The sequence below is a fragment of the Ochotona princeps genome, chromosome 6 (genome assembly GCF_030435755.1).
Source record: "Ochotona princeps isolate mOchPri1 chromosome 6, mOchPri1.hap1, whole genome shotgun sequence".
In the NCBI taxonomy this organism is placed as follows: domain Eukaryota; kingdom Metazoa; phylum Chordata; class Mammalia; order Lagomorpha; family Ochotonidae; genus Ochotona; species Ochotona princeps.
This window is the reverse complement of record NC_080837.1, coordinates 64,807,565-64,828,702: the sequence shown is the minus strand read 5'-3', so window position 1 is coordinate 64,828,702 and position 21,138 is coordinate 64,807,565. Positions and strand designations below refer to the sequence as shown.

The 21,138-nt window shown below is 35.6% G+C and overlaps 1 protein-coding gene across 1 annotated transcript in view; it reads left to right on the top strand.

Moving 5' to 3' along the window:
* Positions 1 to 21,138, top strand: part of MDGA2 (MAM domain containing glycosylphosphatidylinositol anchor 2) — a 687,915-nt gene that overhangs the window by 522,479 nt on the left and 144,298 nt on the right. Inside the window, exon 7 of the mRNA XM_058666386.1 lies at positions 2,902 to 3,231. Within this exon, the coding sequence (XP_058522369.1) occupies positions 2,902 to 3,231 (330 nt within the window). The remainder of the gene's footprint in view (positions 1 to 2,901; positions 3,232 to 21,138) is intronic.

The following is a 21,138-nucleotide window of genomic DNA, read 5'->3' as shown; positions in this document are numbered from 1 at the left end:
GGTTTTCAGTTGTTTAGCAATGTAAATCTGTCTGATGAGTTTGCAATGCTACTGACTGTCCAAATCAGTAGAACAGGTTACTCTGCAAAACCAGAACTAGAAAACAATAACTAGACAGTAAATAAATGCAGCCAATTAATACATGAGCTTCTTTGTGTATGTGTGTGTGTTTGCAGATGGAACCAACGTAATGCTTAGTAGTTTAAATTATTCTGAAAAATAACCACATATACTCTTCTGTTTATAATTTGAAATTGTTAGTAAGTGGACATATGAATTTTTAAATAAATTTGACTTGCTTAGAAGTTCTAATTAGGTTGATTAGTTCTCTTTGGAAATAACATAACGAAAACTATTTTTAGAATATATTTATTTATAGAAGGTAATTTCATACAGTTCACAAACAAAATATATGTCAAAATAAACTTTTAAAAAATTCATTTATTATTTTATGATATAGTTCCATAGGCTCTGGAATTTCCCTTACCCACTCCCCAAATAGCTACCCTCCCACACTGATTTCCCCTATATCATTACAATAATATAGTCCTTTATAAACAGTCATAAGTCCATCGTTCTGCTATTTAAGTGTATTCTGTTATTGTAGGTATGAACACTGGTGGAGGGTTCAGCATCTGTTATCAAGATATAATTAACAAAGTTGGGAGTCCAACTTTGATTTGGAAGTAGAGATACATATTGTGTTGTATTTTCACAGCTGGATATGACAGTCTTTATTACACAGTTATTGTACATACGCTTAAATGAAAAGCCATAAAAACAAAATCAACAGCAAGAAGAAAAAATAGATTTACTGCAACATTAAGCTAAATAACATGCTACTTGATGACCAGTGTGTCACTGAAGAGACCTGAAAATTGCTCTGCTGTGCGTGACCCAGCTATCCCACTTCTGTGAAAATATCCAAAGGAAATTAAATATGCATATGAGAAAGAGATCTGTAATCCTGTATTTACAGCAGCACAATCTACAATAGCAAAGACATGGAAACATCCCAGATGCCCATCAAGAGAAGTGGACAGAGCAACTGTGGTACATCAACTCCATAGTTTACTACTCAGCCACTAAAAAGAAAGAAATTCTACCATCTGCAACCAAATGGTCCCAACTAGAGACCATTATGCTCAGTGAAATATGTCAGTCCCAAAAGCACAAATACCATCTGTTCTTTCTGTTATAAGGCAACCTTCATGCAAAATACAAGATCAATAGTCCTTTCAATTCTGTTTTTGCTACATATAATGGGTTTTAATGAGAAAAAAACTTTTTGAGGGAATGAAAATTTAAAAAAAAAATTATCCAGCCATAGACAGTAGAATACAGGGCATCACTCAGTCAGTTTTGTTTATCTCATGTAATCAGGACCTACCCTGGTATCTATTCTTAAGGATCAGTCCTAAAACTGAGTCTCACACAGAAAGGGAGTTCGAGATATAGATTTTGATACTTATTTACATCTCATCAATATGCAAATAAGAGAACTGATGAAAACATTTGCTAAAGAATCAATAGGATATCTTCAAGATTTGAAAATGCATAAAATTCTAGCTTATTCTGCACAGTTCTACAGATTTTCAGCATGTATCCTGACAGTGTCAGACTAACTGAAAAAAAACGTGGCTAAGCTGAAAGACAGTTATTCAGAAAGGACAGGTGGCATAGCTTTTCTTGTTTGCAGGACCAAGACCATGTTGTTCTAGACAGTTACCATTATGTGTTTTGATTTTATGGTCAAAACGAATGACCACTATTCTGGTCTTGATGTTTCACTACATACACTGTGATTTATTACATGGGGGAAGCGATATTAAGAGATAAGGAAACAGAAAATTTTGGGGGAGAAATTAAACCATTATGGGTATAAGAGAATTATTGTCATCGAAGGGAACAAGCTTTTGTATACTAAGTTTAAAGGTGTCATTCACCGTTCAGGTCCTTAGGAAGCCTGTAGATGCTGCCCAAGCAGCCTTGTGGTTGTCGTCAACACTGTCTGTCTCAGCACTGGCCTTAGATGGGAAAGGAATGCCGTCAGGACTCAAGCCAGGAGCACTGGACAGAAGCCAGGTGCATTTTCCAAGACCTTGGTGGAAAGGATTTTTTGGCTCTCTTCAAGAGAAAGCCAGCTAGCAGTTTCTGACAATATTTCTGCATAGTGTAATAGAAAAGTTAGCAAAGGGTTTCTTTTCTTTCTTCCTTCTCTTTAGTTTATTTCAGTATATATGAAGCTCATGAGGGTGAACTGGTTTAAATTCTACCACTCAGTAACAGCATGTGATGATATACTTTTATAATAATTTTCTTTAAAGAACATTAGTGTACTGTTTGCCTTGTTTGGGAAATAATCCAAAGATTGAGGGATATCAGAGAGAGAGTTGATTGGGCTGTTCCATATTAACTTTAAAAGTTCATCATTTGCTGCCATGGCTGCAATCCAGGTCTTCCACATGGACTCAGAGGCCCAAGTGTTCAGGCCATGTTTCAGTGGTTTTCCTTGGCATTTGAAAAGAAACTGGATTGTAGGTGGAGCAGTTAAGTCTCTTAATGGTTGCCCATAAGGGGTGCTGGGTGGTCCCAGAGTCCATCATTTGTTTAAAATGCCATGGCAGTATTTTTGAAGCATGATTACATATAGGTTAAAAGAATTGTTTCTTATGTCACATGAAAGTATGCAATTTATAAAGTTAGTGTTTGGAGTCTTCCAGTATCTTGATATGTAAATTACTTGATTATAAAAGTGAAGTTTATGAATATGCACACTATTTAGAAATAGCAAAATAAAAGTATACATTTTATTTCAACCCAGAGGTATTACCTAGAGTGAAGGAATTTCAAGAATTAATGAAGGTAATACTAACCACTTATGGAATTTTTATATTTTAGCATTAAAAAAAGGACGGTTTTGGATAACACCAGATCCCTACCACAAAGATGACAACATCCAGATTGGGCGCGAGGTGAAAATATCCTGCCAAGTGGAAGCTGTTCCTTCCGAGGAGTTAACGTTTAGTTGGTTTAAAAATGGCCGCCCATTGAGAAGTTCTGAGCGCATGGTTATTACACAGACGGACCCCGACGTTTCTCCGGGAACGACAAACTTGGACATCATTGATTTAAAGTTCACGGATTTTGGAACATACACGTGTGTAGCATCGCTGAAGGGAGGAGGAATATCAGATATCAGCATTGACGTTAACATATCCAGCAGCACAGGTAAGAGGCGCATTTGTGACTGAAGCCATATTCGCTTTCAGAAAACTGAGTTTTTAACAGAGAAATTGTCTGAGTTCAAATTAGAAAATTCTTACATTTAAAAGCCCTTTATAGAGCCTACTTGTATATTACTAAGCTAAGTTATATGGCAATAATATTAATAAAATAATCTTTAAGAATGTAAGAGTTTTCAAAAATGTTGGACAGTTCCCAAAAATGTTGGACTCTTTCGTTCTAAGATGATATTGAGAGATTAAAGTTCTGTGATTCGATGAAATCGGTATATATTCACAGAATTCCAAAGTGTCTGCATCTGTTTTGCCAACCTAATACCAGATTCTTTTATAATGCTAAGTGAATAGTATATGTGGAAAACAGCATGCATATGGGTAAACATACTCTTTTAGTATTGGTTAACCTTGGGCTTTTCCTTTCTAGCCAGATAGCATTGTGACTCCTGAGGGTTAAAACATTCGCCTGGACTCGGCTTTCTCCTGTGTCCAAATTGCAGTGCACGTGGGATTAATTATATGCTTTCAGGGAGCTTGCTCTGCTCTTCAGGCTGACAAAATTTGCTCACTTTTCACACTTCTGCTTTATCTCTATCTCTACAGGTTCTCCAGTTTTTACCAGTTGCAATTACTATAAAATGAAATTAAAATAATGAAAACTATGTTGTGATATTGGTCTTTTTTCTAGGTTAAAATAATGTTTGTAATTGAACAAATATTTCAATATTCCTTATTAGCTTTAGGAGACAGATTTATTTATGGTATCTGATAGAAAACTGTTGCTACGTTCATTTTTGCATTAGTTCATATATTCATTTAATCAGTGAACTCCCATTAATCATTTAGCATTTTGATAGATGACACTACTACGTGACAACCCGTACCTGATGCATCATGTCAATAAAACTATTTGGCGAGATTCAGGATTATGCATTCTGACTTCTGAAGAACATGTTTGAAGAATTGTTCTACACTTCCTTAAAAGCATTGTTTAGTTTGGTTTGGTTGTGTCTACTTGGATGTTGTTGCTGTCTCTTCATCGCCTGCTCAAAGCCCAGATATACTGAATCCGTGTTTCTGTTTGCTTGATGGGAGCGTAGTTGAAATACTATTAGACAAAAGAGGCAGCACTTTGTAGAGAAAAAACTGTCTGAATTTATTCTGCAAAATGAGTGCTGAAGTTCATTTTTAAACTGACTGGTTCTTACGCTAGTTTGAAACTACACTTTCAAGTGACAAAGCCAAAAATATTTTGAAATTACTCCTAAGAGAGTTCTTATAAAAATTACCTTGATTTTCATCAGTTTGCCTTATTACTATATATAAAATTCTAAAGATAAAATAAATATAAATATTACTTCAAAACATTCCTTTCTGATCTCTCCTCCCCACTATAAAAGGACCTGATTCTTTGAGAGTTAGAATATCATTAAATTTCAGATTTTTTTTAGTATTTTTAAAGATTGTTTGAAAGATCAACTAACAAGAGATGGGTGGAAGATGTTTCATCCACTTCCCAAATATTCACAATTTCTGGGGTTTGTCCAAGCCCAAGCCAGATGCCTGGAATTCCTTCCAGGTCTCCCATACAGGTGGTCAGGGGCCAAGGATCTGGGCCATCGTCTGCTGCTTTCCCAGCAACAGAGCAGCCAACAGTTCAACACTCTGGCATGATTTGCTGGCTTTCCAAGCATTGACAAGACCAGTAGTGCCAGGATGCTGACCCTCCAAATTGTTGTTGTAATCTCAGCATCTGGGACACTCTGTGGCATATAGTAAGTATTCAGTAATAGTTATTAAGTAGTGGCATGAAAAAATTTGTCCATAAAACTTTATTTTTATATTTTCTTTCCTTCTGCTGTTACCTCTTTGATGCACACATTTGATGTCTCTCTTATTGCTCTTGTGGTAATCTCCTACTAATTCTAAGAGAAGTTAGACTGTGGCAGATTATGCTGTAACTCCCAGGGGCAGGACTACATTCATATTGTGTGCTGTCCAGTAAAAATTTAAATGTACATACCATATGCAAAGATTGCTAGGAAGTTCACAGTGGCTCCCTCCCTAATCTTGGGATGCTTCTCAATGTAGCTGTATTGGTGACCTTCTCCTGGGCTCACCCACTCAGGAGATTTGCCTCAGTGGTGATCATGTTCTCTATCTTTATTTAGAAATTGGCTCTAATGTTCCATTTTGCTTATGCTGAAGTGGAATTCCAGAGTACAATATAGAGTCATGTATATTTGAGATTGTCATTCAGTTGATACCATTAAAAATATTTACCCCCGTTTTATAACAGACTATACTTGTGATGCTTTCGACTGGAAATACCAGTAGTCTAGACTAGAGTTTGAACAATAAGAAAGACAAGCTATAGCCTGAACAAAAATCTTGAAGTATATTAATTCTGAGAACCATTCAGGACACAGAAAATTTCTACAGATTGGTTGAATGAGCAGACACAAGAAAATATTTATTAAGATAAAATGTATTTGTGAAGGCCTACTAGTATATGGATTTTGCTAATTATACCATTATCATTTGGGAGCAATGAGCATTGTCTAGCTGGTTAAGACTTTTCTCGCGTGTTAAATATTGTCATTTCAAAACATTTGCAAGAATTCCTTATCATACACAGGAACTCTTACACTGAGTCTCAGTTCTTACTGTGTAGTAAGAGACATATTAAGACTGACGTGCCATTATGTTTACCTAGTACAGAAACCTTTTTTTTTTAATGGCACATATTTAAACATATGCTTTTGATGACTACTAAAATGAAATGTAACATATCCCAGGAAAATAAACCCTAGTTTATCTAATTATTAATATCCTGTTTTATTATTATTGCCATGATGCAGTTTTGTAGATACAGGGGGTCCTCCATCCTCATCCTCTGCCTTTCTTCTCCTCTCCTTCCTCCCTTCCATTTTCCCCTCGCACAACTTTGCCCACATTATCACAATAGTACAGTCCTTCAGTAATAGATACAAGTTTAGCATTCTTCTGTTTAAGGGTATCATGCATTGTATGTGTAGGCAAAGATAGAAAATCTGGTATCATACTGTCAAGATTCATTTAACAGTTTCACTGGGAGTCTTCCTTTTATTTGGTAGTAGAGATATATACTCCAATACATCTCCATTTCGCAGCATGTTAATCTCCATTATACAGTTCATTGTTCATTTGTGGGAATATATGTCTATAAGGCAATTATTTTACTTTAAATAAGCTTTGGAAAAAGACACCACATGAATTTTGGAGCTTGCTTCATGCATTAATTGTTTATTGACAAAAAATCTATCACATCATTGTAAAATATACTTTATTTTCACACTAAATACTAGAAGCTTTCTCCCTTTTGACTCAGTACGCAGGCCAACTGTGTTACTGTGAGTATATGCTGATTTGCCAATTTGAAGTTGATGTTTCTTTGAGATTCCTTGGCTGAGCTTCTTCTGCCTGCTATAGTTTCTTAGGTGATGGAATCATCTAAATTGAAACAAATTAAGCCCTAGGTATATCAGATGGACACTGTACTCAATGTCTGAATGTACTTGCCCCTGGGCTTAGGGTCATGGTATACTATCTGTAGAATTATGTGGCAACTTCGTCTGTGTCGACAAAAGAAAGTTTCACAGGAAAATGACATTTGGCTAATGTATTATATTGACGGAAGCCTCATTGTGCTGAACAGAGGAGAATTCATTTGAAAAAAATGGACAGGGTGAGGAAATAATAGTGATTCTTTACATTTTGCTTTTATTATTTTCTTGACTTTAATTGCTGTAAATTAAGCATTTTTGTTTATTTTATAGTTTTTTAAATTGAACAATATTTTATCTGGCTAGACCATTAATAACTTAAAAATACATTGTGATCATTGTCTCAATTGAAATTAAATTATTGAAATGAATATTATTTGATTCAGTATTATAACATGAAAGTGTTTCACGTATAGTGAACTCTGTAACCATAATGCCTTGCAAATCTAAAAATGAAATGTGGCCACTGGAATTCCATGTTGAAGCATCTGCTGGCCAGATAGAAAATAAGCTTTTGATGATTTTTTTTCTTGCTCGTTAAAGTTCATGGGCATACTGCATGGAAAAAAAGTAAAATTTAGATGAGCAAGATTTGTAGGATCAAATAAGAGGCTGAAGCATAAGCATAAACCTAAGTGCACAGTGGGGACCAACTGAGACAATGAGCCGCACATTTTAACACTGCTGCCAACTACCTGTCCAGGCATTGTCACCATGAAAATTGACAAGTGGCTGTGCAAGTATTCACAGTTTTGAAATGAAAGTTGAGGAAAACATGGGATCATGGTACATAGTGAACAAGAACAGTTAATGAGCAGGAGGGTAAAGGAAAAAATAGCCAAGTCCACATAATTGGATTTGCCTGTTTGCCCTTTTCAGTTAAGTAGGCACAGAAACTCATGAAATTCTGCTGCTTCAAACCAAAGTTCAGTAGGATGACTCATGTGAGGGGATGATTGCTTTATGTAAGAAGAAGTCAGATGAAGAGCAGAAGCAGGCCTGGCCATGCACTGAGGGGAGCAAGCATTCATGCAGTCAAAAGTTACACAGTCTGTACCGGAGTTACTGCATAAGAAAAGTTCATTTCTTGCCTTGAACCCATGACCTTCAAATTAATGATGGAAATCAGAGGTTGGCAAACTTTTTGTCAAGGCCTGGCTTATAGATATATAGATATATAGATATATAGATATATAGATATATAGATATATAGATATATAGATATATAGATATATAGATATATAGATATAGATAGATATATTTCTGCCTTCAGGGCATAAGGTTTCTGTCACAACTATTTCACTTGGCTATTACAATGGGTATGCTGCCATGACAATAAATACATGGGCACAGCTTGTTCTGATTCAGCTTTATTTACAAAAGCAGTGGAAAGGCCATATTTTGCCCACAGGCCATATTTGGTTGACTGTTTGCCAACCCCTTTGAAACTCTACCAATGAAGAAGTGAAATAATAGGAAAACTAAACGCGCATAAGCTTGGATTTGTGCATGCAAATATTAATGTAGTTTAAGACTGTGATAGAATCTGTCTTTTCTTATTTCTACTCTTACATGGCTATTCTGTTCGATGTCTGGTGAAGCAACATTTATTGCTGGCATGTTCCGATGCAAGAGAGGCTATTACACAAATTTCTGAGATTTTTACCTTTGTATAAATCTCATTCCAGACATAGAAAGTTTTTTGTCTCTATTGCATTGTGTATCTTACACCTCTGCTTCTGTGTAATTTTAATATTTTAAGTAACTGAGAAGGCAGATTGAGGAAGCAATGTTTGATTCATGAGATTCTTGTGAACTTTAGACTGTCTTGGTTAAGAAGTGTTCGCTCTCTAGCTGATTGGCCAGTTTTCGCAGTGGCCTCGGCAGAACTGACTTCGCACAGATCCCATTTACTCTCATTTCTGGAAGATTCCCTTTTTATCATCCAACTTTTGTGTTTCTTGGAAAGGATAGTATAACTGTCATTGGTATGAGCCAGGAAGAATCATAGTCTTCTCAGCAGGAAGTCGTTAGAACGACTTGTTCCCTTAAAATAAAGGGAACTTCCTCCTCAACATCTCTTGTCATTTCTATTTTATACCTTTTTCTCTGTACTTGTTCCATGGAGATTGTAACTAAATGTGACTAAATAGGTGCCTTACTGTGTTAATCTCAGAGGCCTGAGATGCTGTGGTGCTTAGGGAATTTTCTGGAGAGAGACACTTAATTACATACAAGTGTTCTTATTAAGCATGTGTGTTTCTCTGAATATATACATAGAATATTCCTTAGACTAAATGTGTTCAAAGAAATACATAATTCCTTTCATTTGTGTTTTGGTAAGCAATGATATTAATATCAACCTACATTCTAGACACAGTTATGTATTCCTATTTAGCTACATCAAAGTTATGAGGAATATTCCATGGTTAACATCGCTTATTTGAAAATAAGTTTAGCTCCTTACATTTGTTTTATTTTGAACATTGAAAGATTTTTATGTTAAAATCTCTGATGCTGTAAGGAATTGTCAAATAGTCAATGGGAATTTTCTTCTGCTTCTTTATGGAAATTCTGCATTGTTCAGTCAATGGTGCAGGTTTCACACAAAGGAGGTATGCAAATGCAACAGTCTGAAGGTGTTGGGTGTCTGAGGGACGTCTCTGGAATCTACACTTGTATAAACAGTCCAGCTTCATTCCCATGATGGTCTTACAGGAGTCACATGACAAAAAATGGTGACAGTTGCAAAGTTTGCTAAATATGTGTATTCTCACAGTTACATACGTTTAAGAAAATACCTGAAGAACAGAGGAGAGAAAGGTGTGAGAGGCCAGAGGGTGGAGGACAAAAGGAGAGAACAGAGTTTACATATATCAGTTCATGGATTTACACTCTTCTTAAACAAGCACATGACAGTCTCAAAGAGAAGCATAAAAACTAAACATTGTACAAACCTTTTTCAATTAGATTGATCAAAGAAATGGAATTTTTAATAAATTTTAATTATAGTCTTGTGAAGCATATATTGCCTAATGTTATTCCTTATTAGAATATAAATGTGAAAGTTGACTATATTGGATTAATTTTCTCTTTTCTGCAATAGTCAATCTATATCATATACATTTTGATATTAGCATTTGTTCTTATAATATTGAAAATATATAGTTATGGAAATAATACCCATAGTCTCCCTCACTTATAATATTGACATACCCAAATATTTTTTTCAATGATACATGAGAAATGATATCCAAATTATACTTTATGTACCTTAATCTTTCCTATCACGAGTATGATCTCTTTGAAATTTATATACATACACATAGATTTCTCCATTAAAATCTGAAAATCATTATTTAGTTCCTTGACTTTCATTTAAATTTATACCAATTCCAATAATTTGCCAAAGTCTTGTGGCGCATATTTTCATAAACTACCGAAGGGTGACATGGTCCATCAGACTTAGAATTAAGAATAGAATATAGACATTGGACCATTGTATGGAGGTGTATGATTTTGTAGCTGTTTTTTGAGGCCTAACCTTGGCTCTTCTGACAAGAAGATGCAGGTGTGGGAATTGGTACTATGTTCACTACTTGTGTAATTTCATAGCATTTAAGATGATTATGTTCACAGAAGACACTACCAATCTACCTTAGCAACTGGGCAACATTATGATCAAATCAAAATGGCCATGTGATTAGCTTGACAGATCTGCAATGTAGCTGCCATTTTCAGAAAAGTTATTACGGTGATTCACTTGATTAGAACTGGCGCCCATAGGGAATCCCAGCGCGTGCCAGGCAAGGACTTTAGCCACTAGGGTACTGCACTGGATCCACAGCAATCTTTTGAAACTCATTTTTTGGGGTGGTAAGTCTTTGTCTAAAAATGCCGCTGTGAAGAATATTGAGTCTGCTTACCACTCTCCTTTCCCACTTGGTAGTAGCAGGGAATAACAATAATAATACACATAGACTCAACACTGTTTTAGTCCCCAAGGAATCCATTTACAGTGTGAGGTCAAGCTAAAGCTGTTCTAGTGCATTTTACGATTATAACATTCGTGACTACGTTAAACCACTGGACTTACAATTGGGGTTTTTAAATTGCTGCCACACTTCATTTGAAATGTATAATGAAAAGTGGTGTACTCTAACATTAGTGGGTCCTCAAGAAAATATATTAAAGATTACAACAGTAAGATAGAAATCACACTGTTTATAATGAAGTGATTTTAAAAATGTCTATAGCAATGTGACATAGAGCAATACACAAATGATAACCATGAAATTTGAATATGATTATACATCCCCATCTCCTTTTTTATCAACAAAACATAGTTGTAGTTGTATTTCAAAGTTATAGACCGTGTAAAATAGATTGTCTTTTTATACACTCAACAAATGAAGACATTTGGAGCATTTATCAGATTTTCATTGTGGGACTCAACACTTTACAACTGAGGATTTCATTGAGTCCCCAAGACATTACGTGACATAGATATACTGATTGTATTGATTATATATTGATTCTATTCATTTGACAAATGAGAAACTTCAGCTTTAGAAGCCCAAGAGTAGTTTTCCTGGGCCTCACACTGAGTCGTGACATGCTGTGTTGCCTCTCGGTCGGTTCTGGTTGCAGATCCAGAGCCCTCGGTATAGGACAGTCTCTTGGGGATGTGTTTCTCTCACAGCTCTTAGCCTTTCACAACTATACTTTGAAGAACGGAAGCTTTGATGTTTCAGTTCCAAAACCTGAAATCACATTGTGTGTCGTCTGATCTCTTTCCCTAAGGAGCTGAACCTGGGGAGTTTTCCTGGCTGAAATTCAGCCAAAGACATCTGATGTGAAGCATTTGGAAAAGACAATAATTTGTAGAAAAGTAAAGAGCTGAGGACACTGAGGTCCTTTCAGATAAAGAAAACACAGTCCTTCAGTTTTTATAGATGTTCTCCCAGGAATCATGACTACAGTAAAAATATGGGAATAGAGACAAACTGTTGTTGTGGTTTGAAAACATTTTGCGGACCATGTGAAATATACTGGTATTGAAGTATGTGATGTAGAAATAAAATAATATGCAGTTCACATACTTTTGTCTAAAACGTACTTAGCATGAATTACATTCCATGTGAATGAAGTATAAATGGTCTGATTTTACCAAGTCCATGTAGGTCATGTTTATAAACAAAATATATTTAGTTGACTTTAGGCAGAAATGTTCTTGCTTTGGAATAGAATGCAATGCAAAGCCATATTTAAAAAATGGTACTAAACTGTAGTTACATTCATATTAGCTCAGGATGAATTATATATCATTCCAATGAATGGCATTACAAGTTTTTATGTGGCTTTTAAATAAGGTCCGTATTTCTATGGTGGCATCCTGTGCTTCTATAGACTTACCAGAATGGATTGTAAAATGCAATCATGCATTAGCACAATGTTTGTTAATGAGGACTTCATGTGTTAAAAGAAAATTTGCCTCCTCTGCTTTAATTGACCAGTTATCTGCTAGCGGATCTGATCATTAAATCCCATTTGCTATGAAGAACATGTGGTCCTTATCCATTGGGAGAGCATTGTGTGCAGTGGCTGTTCCATTTGCTCTTGACAAAACATGCAGCAGCCAGCTTCAGTTTATGTCAAAATGTTTATTAAGGTGACGATCGTATCTATTTCCACAGAGTAAGGCATTTGCTGTGGTATACAATCAGTGGTATAATTAGGAATTCGTAAACCACAGACATTGTCCATAGTGATCATTTATAAGAGGCCTGACATTGTCACATGGTTCTCCAAGAAGACAAATGGCCTTTTTAGTGTAGAACTAAATTGATTTTTCTAGCCATTCTGTTTTGAAGCGCTTACCACTGTGAGCAACAGTTGCTCCAGAAAGTAAAATAAATCATGGATTGCTTTAAAGAATCTTTCTTTTGCTATGTCATCTTAAAATGCATTTGTTATATAATTTATATCTATTTTTTAATTTAGATTGTTTTCATCCGTACATAAGGAAAAATAGCTAACATGGTCAGATAGCTGCTTTAAACCTGTTGGCCACTATTTTGCATAGCAACACCATGACCTTTGCCAATATGGATAGCATTGACATTTTGTCGTCATAAGCAAGAAGTGGATATGTTCAGGGCTGTCCAAAACTCATTACTTCACAGAAATAGAATGTGCTGTGTTATGTGTATTATATGTCATTTTGTGTTAACAACTAGCATACATATTTAACAATGATGTTTCATGCTTTGTGGGATGACTTGACCATTGAGATCAGGAAGGTTCCTTCCCCTTCCAAAATACTGTTGTCTTCAAATGGTTACTCACTGGAATGCATGCCTCTCCCAGATTACTGACAATGACACACACAGAGATAGGTTAATGTAAATATTTTTGACCATACATGTACCCATCATCAGTGCTTGAGGCATGTAGGTATGAATGAAAAATGCTTGATATCTTCAAAATAGGAGTATATGTATAATAATAAAATAGGGTCATTGATATTGGAGCTTCCAATATCAATGATGAAACCTAACAACACACACCACACACCACACACACACACACACACATATAATCTTTTTTTCTTTTGCATCTTTTATTTTTTCTTTTTTGCAAAGTCAGGGCTCTAGTGTTCAGTTCTATCCAGCAAAGTGAGGGATGCAGGATATTGAAGTTTCATGTGGCTACTTCAGGTAGTAGAGTTAGTGTCCGAATCTGGGCATCTCCAAGCTGAACCTTGTGCAGCACAAGGATCCTGCACAGCTCACAGTGCCTTACAGTTTACAGGCTAGTTCCCTGCATATTGTGGCATCTTAGATTTCTCCTGGTTAACATCTCATTTTCTTTATCCTAAGCTGCATTTGAAAATCCAATTGAAACCCATTTTTCACGATCATATGGTTAGTATGTTAGTTTTCTGAGCCCAAGCCAAATTTACAATATTGTACACTTGCAACTTTTCCCATTTTTCATGTCCGGTAAAAAAAAAGATCCTGTAATTTAGAGATTGATACGAATGAATGCTTGTTGCTAAGATGCTAAGACGGCTCCATATTCATCTGTCTCCACTACGAAGCATAATTCTTAAGTTCAGTGAATATCCTAATTTACCTTCTTTCTTTCATCATAGAGTATTTTCCTATTAAGGGGACTCAAAAGTATGTTAAAACATACCCCTGTTAGCTCTAGCGGAGGGTTCATGCAAAATAATTAATAATAATAAAAAAAAAGAATTTTGGCACTCGACTAAGTCATTCTAGGTCACTCACTATTGCCTGTTGTCTTTAGCTGCTTGGATATACTGTTTTTAATACAGTATCCAACTTTTTTAGGTTAAAATTATTAATTATTCCCAAGTAACTATTTTCCAGATTTACTTTGTGCTATAATATTTAAAAAATGCAGTGAAGCCTGACTGAAAGATTAGATCCAATGTTTGTAGGTTATTTCTTGATTAAATGCCCTAGTTACATCGCAATAATTAATTTCTTAGCACCTTTTTCTGAAACCTTGGTTCCTTGTTATTACAAAAGAAGAAGTGCTTGTGTTGTGGAACCATGTTCTGACATATCCAAGTAGACTGTCTTTCCTCATTTGTTAAAATGTAAACATGATTTCACTCACTAGAAGGCAGAAATATCTTGTTCCTATTCATTTGTTTAGGTTTTTTTTTTTCAAAAAAAAAAAAAAAGCTTTCCACATAACATTTAGTATTTTACCAGACACTGACTTTCAGCTTTGTGTTTCTTTATATGAGGGAAGGAAAAAAATGCTTAAAGGCAAAAAGAGAGATTAGAACTAAAAAAAAAAGTGCAAGATGTTTTTATGACTTTTTCCGAAGTTTGACAGGAGCAATTAGACAAGGGAAAAGAAATCATGCAATCCAAACAGATTAATGGAAAATTCTCATCTTCATATAGATTTGTTTTAATGATTCTAGAAAATATTTTATTAAAAACTCATGACAACGTCATCTTTCCCAAAGCTGAACCAAATGTTACCAGAGCAGCCATAATCTAAATCCTCTTTACTTGTTCATGAGGTGCCAAAGTAGAACTTGGACCCCAGCTTGTATTCTGAGTAGCAGCTCCAGTATAAATGACATGCAGAGGATGCTTGTCTGTTTTGGTTTTTGACCTTATACTCTGTATTCTATCAAATGCCTTCGAGACTATTCTTGTGGCATATCAACACCTGCTGGGAGAGGGCAGTTGGAGCAGCTGCAGCTGTGGCCTGCCCAACTTCTTGATGAATGGCCTTGCATGTCTTTCATCCTCCAGTACTGAGCCTGTTAGACTCAGTGCTTGCATCTTTCTCCCCCTTTGCTGCAAATCGTTAGCGATACCATTAGGGTAAGATTTCCCCAGCGCTTTCAAAACTGATCATCATGAATGTTTCTGTGTGTGTAAGAATAAGAAGTTCTCTTTAGAATTTCCAAACGCACACATTATGGCATTTGAATTTCATGTCCATTTTTAATACTCCTGTGTTGTTACCTTATTAAAAGCATTGTCAATTCTAATTTATTAGCTACCTTAATATATGATGGCTGAAGTACTTAATAAAACTGTGTGCCGTGGCAAAAATAAAGGGCAGCTTGAATTTACAGACAATGAAAAGTAATGTTTTTATGTGTATTCATATCATGGATAAAGAGTAGGTATTTCATCTGGAGGAAAGATGTATATTAATAAATGCTTATTTCATGTGTGATTTATGGGTTTGCAGATAGTAAAAAGGTTAGAATATGGAGCCACATGGACATTCCATTCAGAGCTTTTTCCTGCGGGCTTACTGAGTCAAGTAGTTTTAGCATTACCAAATGCTCACACTATTTTAGCATATTGTTAGATTTCCTTGTATCATAAATGTGAACCTATAAAATCCAATAGAAGTGATGATATTGTAACAATCTATTTTGTTTTCTGGTTTTTAAAATTTGAGAACTAGAAGAATTACCTGGAAAAATGATCTAGAAATTTTTATGCTTTACAATTAACTCTAGATACTCAGCAGGTGATTATTTACCAATCAGCTTAATACTTCGATTGCTTGGTCACCTTGATTGGTACTCCATCAGTCCATCAAGAATATTATTGAACTCTTCTAAAATATTTTAGGGTGCCACATGATGTTTTATTGATTCATGGTATACAGGAATAAGGGAGTGCACATTTGTCATGACATACGTGGAATAAACTGAATGTCATCTAATTCAGAAAGAAAGAAAAATCAGGAGAGATTAGACCAAACTGGAAATTTAGGAATTGATGATCATTAAATGAGTCTGATGAGATGAGAGCAAATTCCTGAAGAAAGGAAGGTAAGGAGATGAGAATGAGTCATGTGAAGATGGGTCAGAAGTAGATTTAATATAAAGGAGAATTTAAAATAATTTACATTAGAAGGGAACACAAAACTATAAGAGTCCTTTCTTGATTCTTAGGACATTCCAAACATCTCATGTTGCACATCAAAAATGTGTCCTGTCAGTATACTTTACACAAGATTTTGCTCCTTCTTGGTAGCTAAGAGCAGAATTATTGTATTTTTACTATTCACCTTTTGCTGAAGTTATGACCATATCTTTTTATCTTTGTTCTTCTCTACCCTCCTCCCTCCTTCTCTTCTTCTTCCTTTCTCAGTCATTCGTACCTATCTCATGTGTACCACACAGAAAAGCAAGGCCCTCAAAATTCAAGCTACAGTAAGAGATGCTGTGCTTTCTAGCAGTTGTATGGCCAAGGCTACGTGCCTGGGAGAACACACAAGGCGAGGGGCAGGCACTGAGACTCAGCAGGTTAAACTGTACAGCATAAGTGTTCCTTATCAGAGTGCCCTCCTAGGTCCATGCTGCTGATTTTGCAATCCAACTTGTTATGGGATGTGTGACCCTGCCTGGAGCTTCCAGCCATTGACTCCAATCTGCGTGCGTTTGGGAAGTGAACCAGCAGATGACAGCTGTGTTTCTTTTTGCCGCTGTCTCTCTCCTCCCACCCCCTCTCCTCCGTCTTTTTTCTCTAATCCTTTCCTTCTCTTTTTCTCCCCCTCCTCCATGCCTTTCTGTTGTTCTGCCCTTCAAATAAACAAGATTTAAATTTTTATAAAGAAAAAAATTTACAAAGCTAAGCTACAAGCACAGACTAGATGAGTACACAACATAAAACATAATTTGTTCCAACGAGTGGAATCATCAGGCCAGCTTCCGAGTAGGCAAAATCATCAGCAAAGCAGTAACATTTAAACTAAGTTGTGACACGCAGGCCTTGCAGTGGATGCTGGGAGTAGGTAGTCTGAACCTAAGCAACTGTGTGTTTAAGGGCCCTGAGGTTAACCAGTTGGGAATTGCATGTAAAGAAACGTAACTTTTAGAGCACTTCTAGTGGAGCAATTCTGGCTGTGATCTTCAGAGACCCATTTCCAGTGTGAAATATTCATATTACTAAAAACTGGGATTTTTTTATTGAGTAACTTTGAAAATATGTTGAAATCTTTTATGTTTCTCTGGCATATTGGAACCTACACTAGAGAAATAAGCACTGCATGTATTATAGAGGATAACCAGTGTAGGAAATGTATAAAAATTAAATTTATCAACAGTTGCTTACTGCCAAAGAACCACTGTTCATGTTTTAATGTGGTTCTTTCACAGATTTTTTTTTTAACTAGGTTTTGTGTGTGTGTGTGTGTGTGTGTGTGTGTGTGTTGGTCTCCTCTTTCTCGAATCAGTTCTCTACTCCCTCCCTGTCTCAACTTATACATTAGGAATAAAGACTTACTGAGTTCCTATTGTGAGGTTACAGTATACTGAAAGCTCATAATATAGAGACCAAGTATACACATTTTTTGCTTCAGAAAACTGCTTGTTCACATCCTTTGCTGTCTGCCTGCTAAAACATTTTATTGTATGCGTTTGACGTTTGCAACATGATACTATGGGATATACCCAGAGAGAAAAATGATAACTCTCCTGAAGAAAATTAACATACTGCCCTCTCACATAATTAATGTTTTTCATATTATGACAAGGGCTGCCAAATCAGTAATAATAGTTATAACTGTTTATACACTGCTCCCTTTGGTAGTAATATGAACACCTATATCAGTAAATCTCTTGATAGCTTATTTTACCACAGGTTTTTGCATTAATAGTTCTATAATAGCATCATTTTTAAAAGTTTCATGTTGTATTCTGTTGCTTGAATGTTCCCTGGTTTATCTATCAAAAAGATTAGTTTTTTTTCCCATTTTTTCATATATTAAAACTACTATAATGAGCATTTGCCCTGAGGTGTGCAGACTTGGTAGTGAAATGAATGGAATGATATTTGTAATGATAGCATTTGACAAGGTAATGGAAGAAGGAGACTGGTAACGGGAAGACTCCTTGAGTTGCTGTCACAAGGAGAAAAAATACCATTGCTGAGAAAATGGCCAGTGGCCATGAAAGCAAACAGGCACATATGCAAGGCATTCTTGATTAAAAAAAAAGAACTGGAATTGATGAATGTTAGTGATAGATGAGAGGAAATAGGGAAACAAACACACAGAGGTTCTGATTTTAGTTATCCAAAGGGATATGATGATTATTAAGTATTAACAAATCAAGAAATGAGTGTGCTTGAGTTTGAAAGAGTATTAGAATGTAAAAAGTAAGCTGCAGTTGTAGCTAAGAGAGACTTGGAATAAAGTCAAAAATGTATTATGAAGATATAAAATAGTGAAACATCCCATAAGAACTCCAACTGCAAAGTCTGTAGTAATAATTGAAATAGATTGGAGGGGATAGAAAATTTAGTTACAAGATTTAGAGAAGCCTAGAAAACTGAAAAAGAATGAGGATTTGGGGGGGCAGAGTGCTATTAACTTTGAACTCTGATTTTTTTTAAGTCTCAAAATCTTAAGGAAGAAATAAATTAATACTCAGTTTTTGCTACGTATTGAAGTCTTAGATAATTTATCCAAAACAAGCTATTTTTAAGTTACTGAAATTAAAACTGAGATTTGTGTTTGCATCATTTTAATGAAGCAGGGAGAAGAGTTAATGTTTAAATAAATATATGATAAATTTATACAGAGAATTTCAGCATGAAAAAAAATTAACATAGCCTGTCAGTATTTTGGCATTGGAATAATAGAATGTAATAAGATATTTACATACTCATGTTGTTAAAAAAAACCTTTGATGCTATACTACGATGCTATACTTTTACTCTTTGTTCCAAAGTTCAGAATTGCAGCAACCATTACTCTCACAAAGTATAAATTCTTTCACAAATCAATACTAAAAAAGATCACAATTGATCAAGGTCATGAAGTTAATTTTTGGAAAGTATGGGCTGAACATTCCCAGAGATGGTACTCAGAATATGTTCTAAAAATTGGTTCCCTTGGTTTTACATCACTTTATCAAATTTGGGTGCTTGGTTAGTAGGGTTTTCTGTTGTTGTTGTTTTTGTTGTTGTTAACAGTGAGTGGTGCCGGGGGTGCCTTCTTTCGGCTGGAGGGTACATCAATGTTTTTGAAGATTTATTTTACTTTTATTGCAATGTCAGATATATATAGAGAGAGGAGGAGAAGTAGAGATTAAGATCTTCCATCCGATGATTCACTCCCCAAGTGGCTGTGAAGGCTGAAGCTGAGCCAATCTGAAGCCAGGAACCCAGAGCTGTTTCTGGGCCTCCCACATGGGTGCAGGGTCCCAAGGCTTTGGGCCATCCTCAACTGCTTCCCCAGATCATAAGCAGGGAGCTCAGTGGGAAGCGGGAGGGATAGAGAGGATTAGAACTGGTACCAACCTGGGATCCTGCTAGCGGAAGACTTTAGCCACTAGACTACTGTGCCAGGCCTAGTTGGTAGTTTTTAATGTATATGAAAAATAGCCTAATGTGAACAAAAATATTTATTTAACGTATGTAAGATAGATGTTAGGTAATTTGTCATATGTGTATAATAGATTCTCACATTTTGTCATGATCATTATACTGTCCCTGGAATAGTTACCCAGAAATGGACAGAGATTTTTGGCAATCTGTATCCACATGGGTATAATGGAAAAGGAAGCCATTATGTATTCAATAAGTAGTTCTAAATAACATATTTATTACAACCTACTTGAAAAGTTTTGACTCAGTGTTACCAATATGCTAGAAGTTGGCCTTGGTTTGTATTCCTCTGACACCAAAGCATTTCTCACTTCTTAGTGTAAATATTCTTATTTTTAAATATTAATTAGCTGGTTAGAATTACTGAGTTAGATTTCTAATTGTGCTTGGTACATTGTAGAGGCATCGTTGTTTGTTAATGTCAGCAGCTTAAAGGTATATATCTTCCTTAAGAGGATGATGGGTAGTATTTCATGTGTTCTAAACTCTCATGCATCATGCATATTTTTAAAATAAATGATAGAATTACATGAAAGAAGGAGACTGGTGACTTTTGAGTGAACAAAATAATTATCATTTTGAACTTGAGTTTATTTTTTATGTGATAACACACATGTCCATGTTTTGTTAAAAATTATTTTAAAAGCAGATTTGTTGGTTTTTGTACCTGAGAACTATTCCATTATGCTGCTGGGAGGCGGATTAATATCTTTCGCTTTTCTGTTTGTTTTTATTCAAAGCTTTATTTATTCGAAAGAGTTACACAGAGAGAGGAAAAGACAGAAAAGGAGAGACAGATGGTACTTCCGTTACTCCCCGGATATTCACAATGGCCAGAACCAGGCCAGGCTGGAGCCACCAGCTTCCAGCAGGTCTCCCACGTAGGTGGCAGATCCCCAGACACTTGGGCCATCATACTGTTTCTCCCAGCTCATTTGCAAGGAAATGAATTTGAAGAAGAGCAGCCGGGATATGAACCAGTGCCCATATGGATTCTGGTGTAAACCAACAAGCTGTACCCGCTATGCCATCCCTAAAATCTTTCCATTTTAATCCATGTACATTACTGTCTGCAAAGAGAGTATATGATATTAAACAGAAGGATACAGTTATTCTTATTTCTCTGAATCTTTTCTCTAACATTGTATTTAATACATGTTTTCCTAATGGGTATTTTTTTCCATAACTCATTTCAATTCATACACAATTGTATAAGATACAAATACTTCTATTGGAAAACTGATAATGTCTGTAACAAAAATAACTGTGTGATCTCTGTGTTATCTTAGTTCATGTTTTTATTGAATCTGTACTTTTGTATGTTATAGTATGATAAAATAGTTCCAGTAAAACCAGATTTCATCCTAAGTATTACCAGGAAAATCAGAAGCTTAGAAAAATGTTCTCACATGTCTTAAAATTTTTAACTCAGGTAGTAAT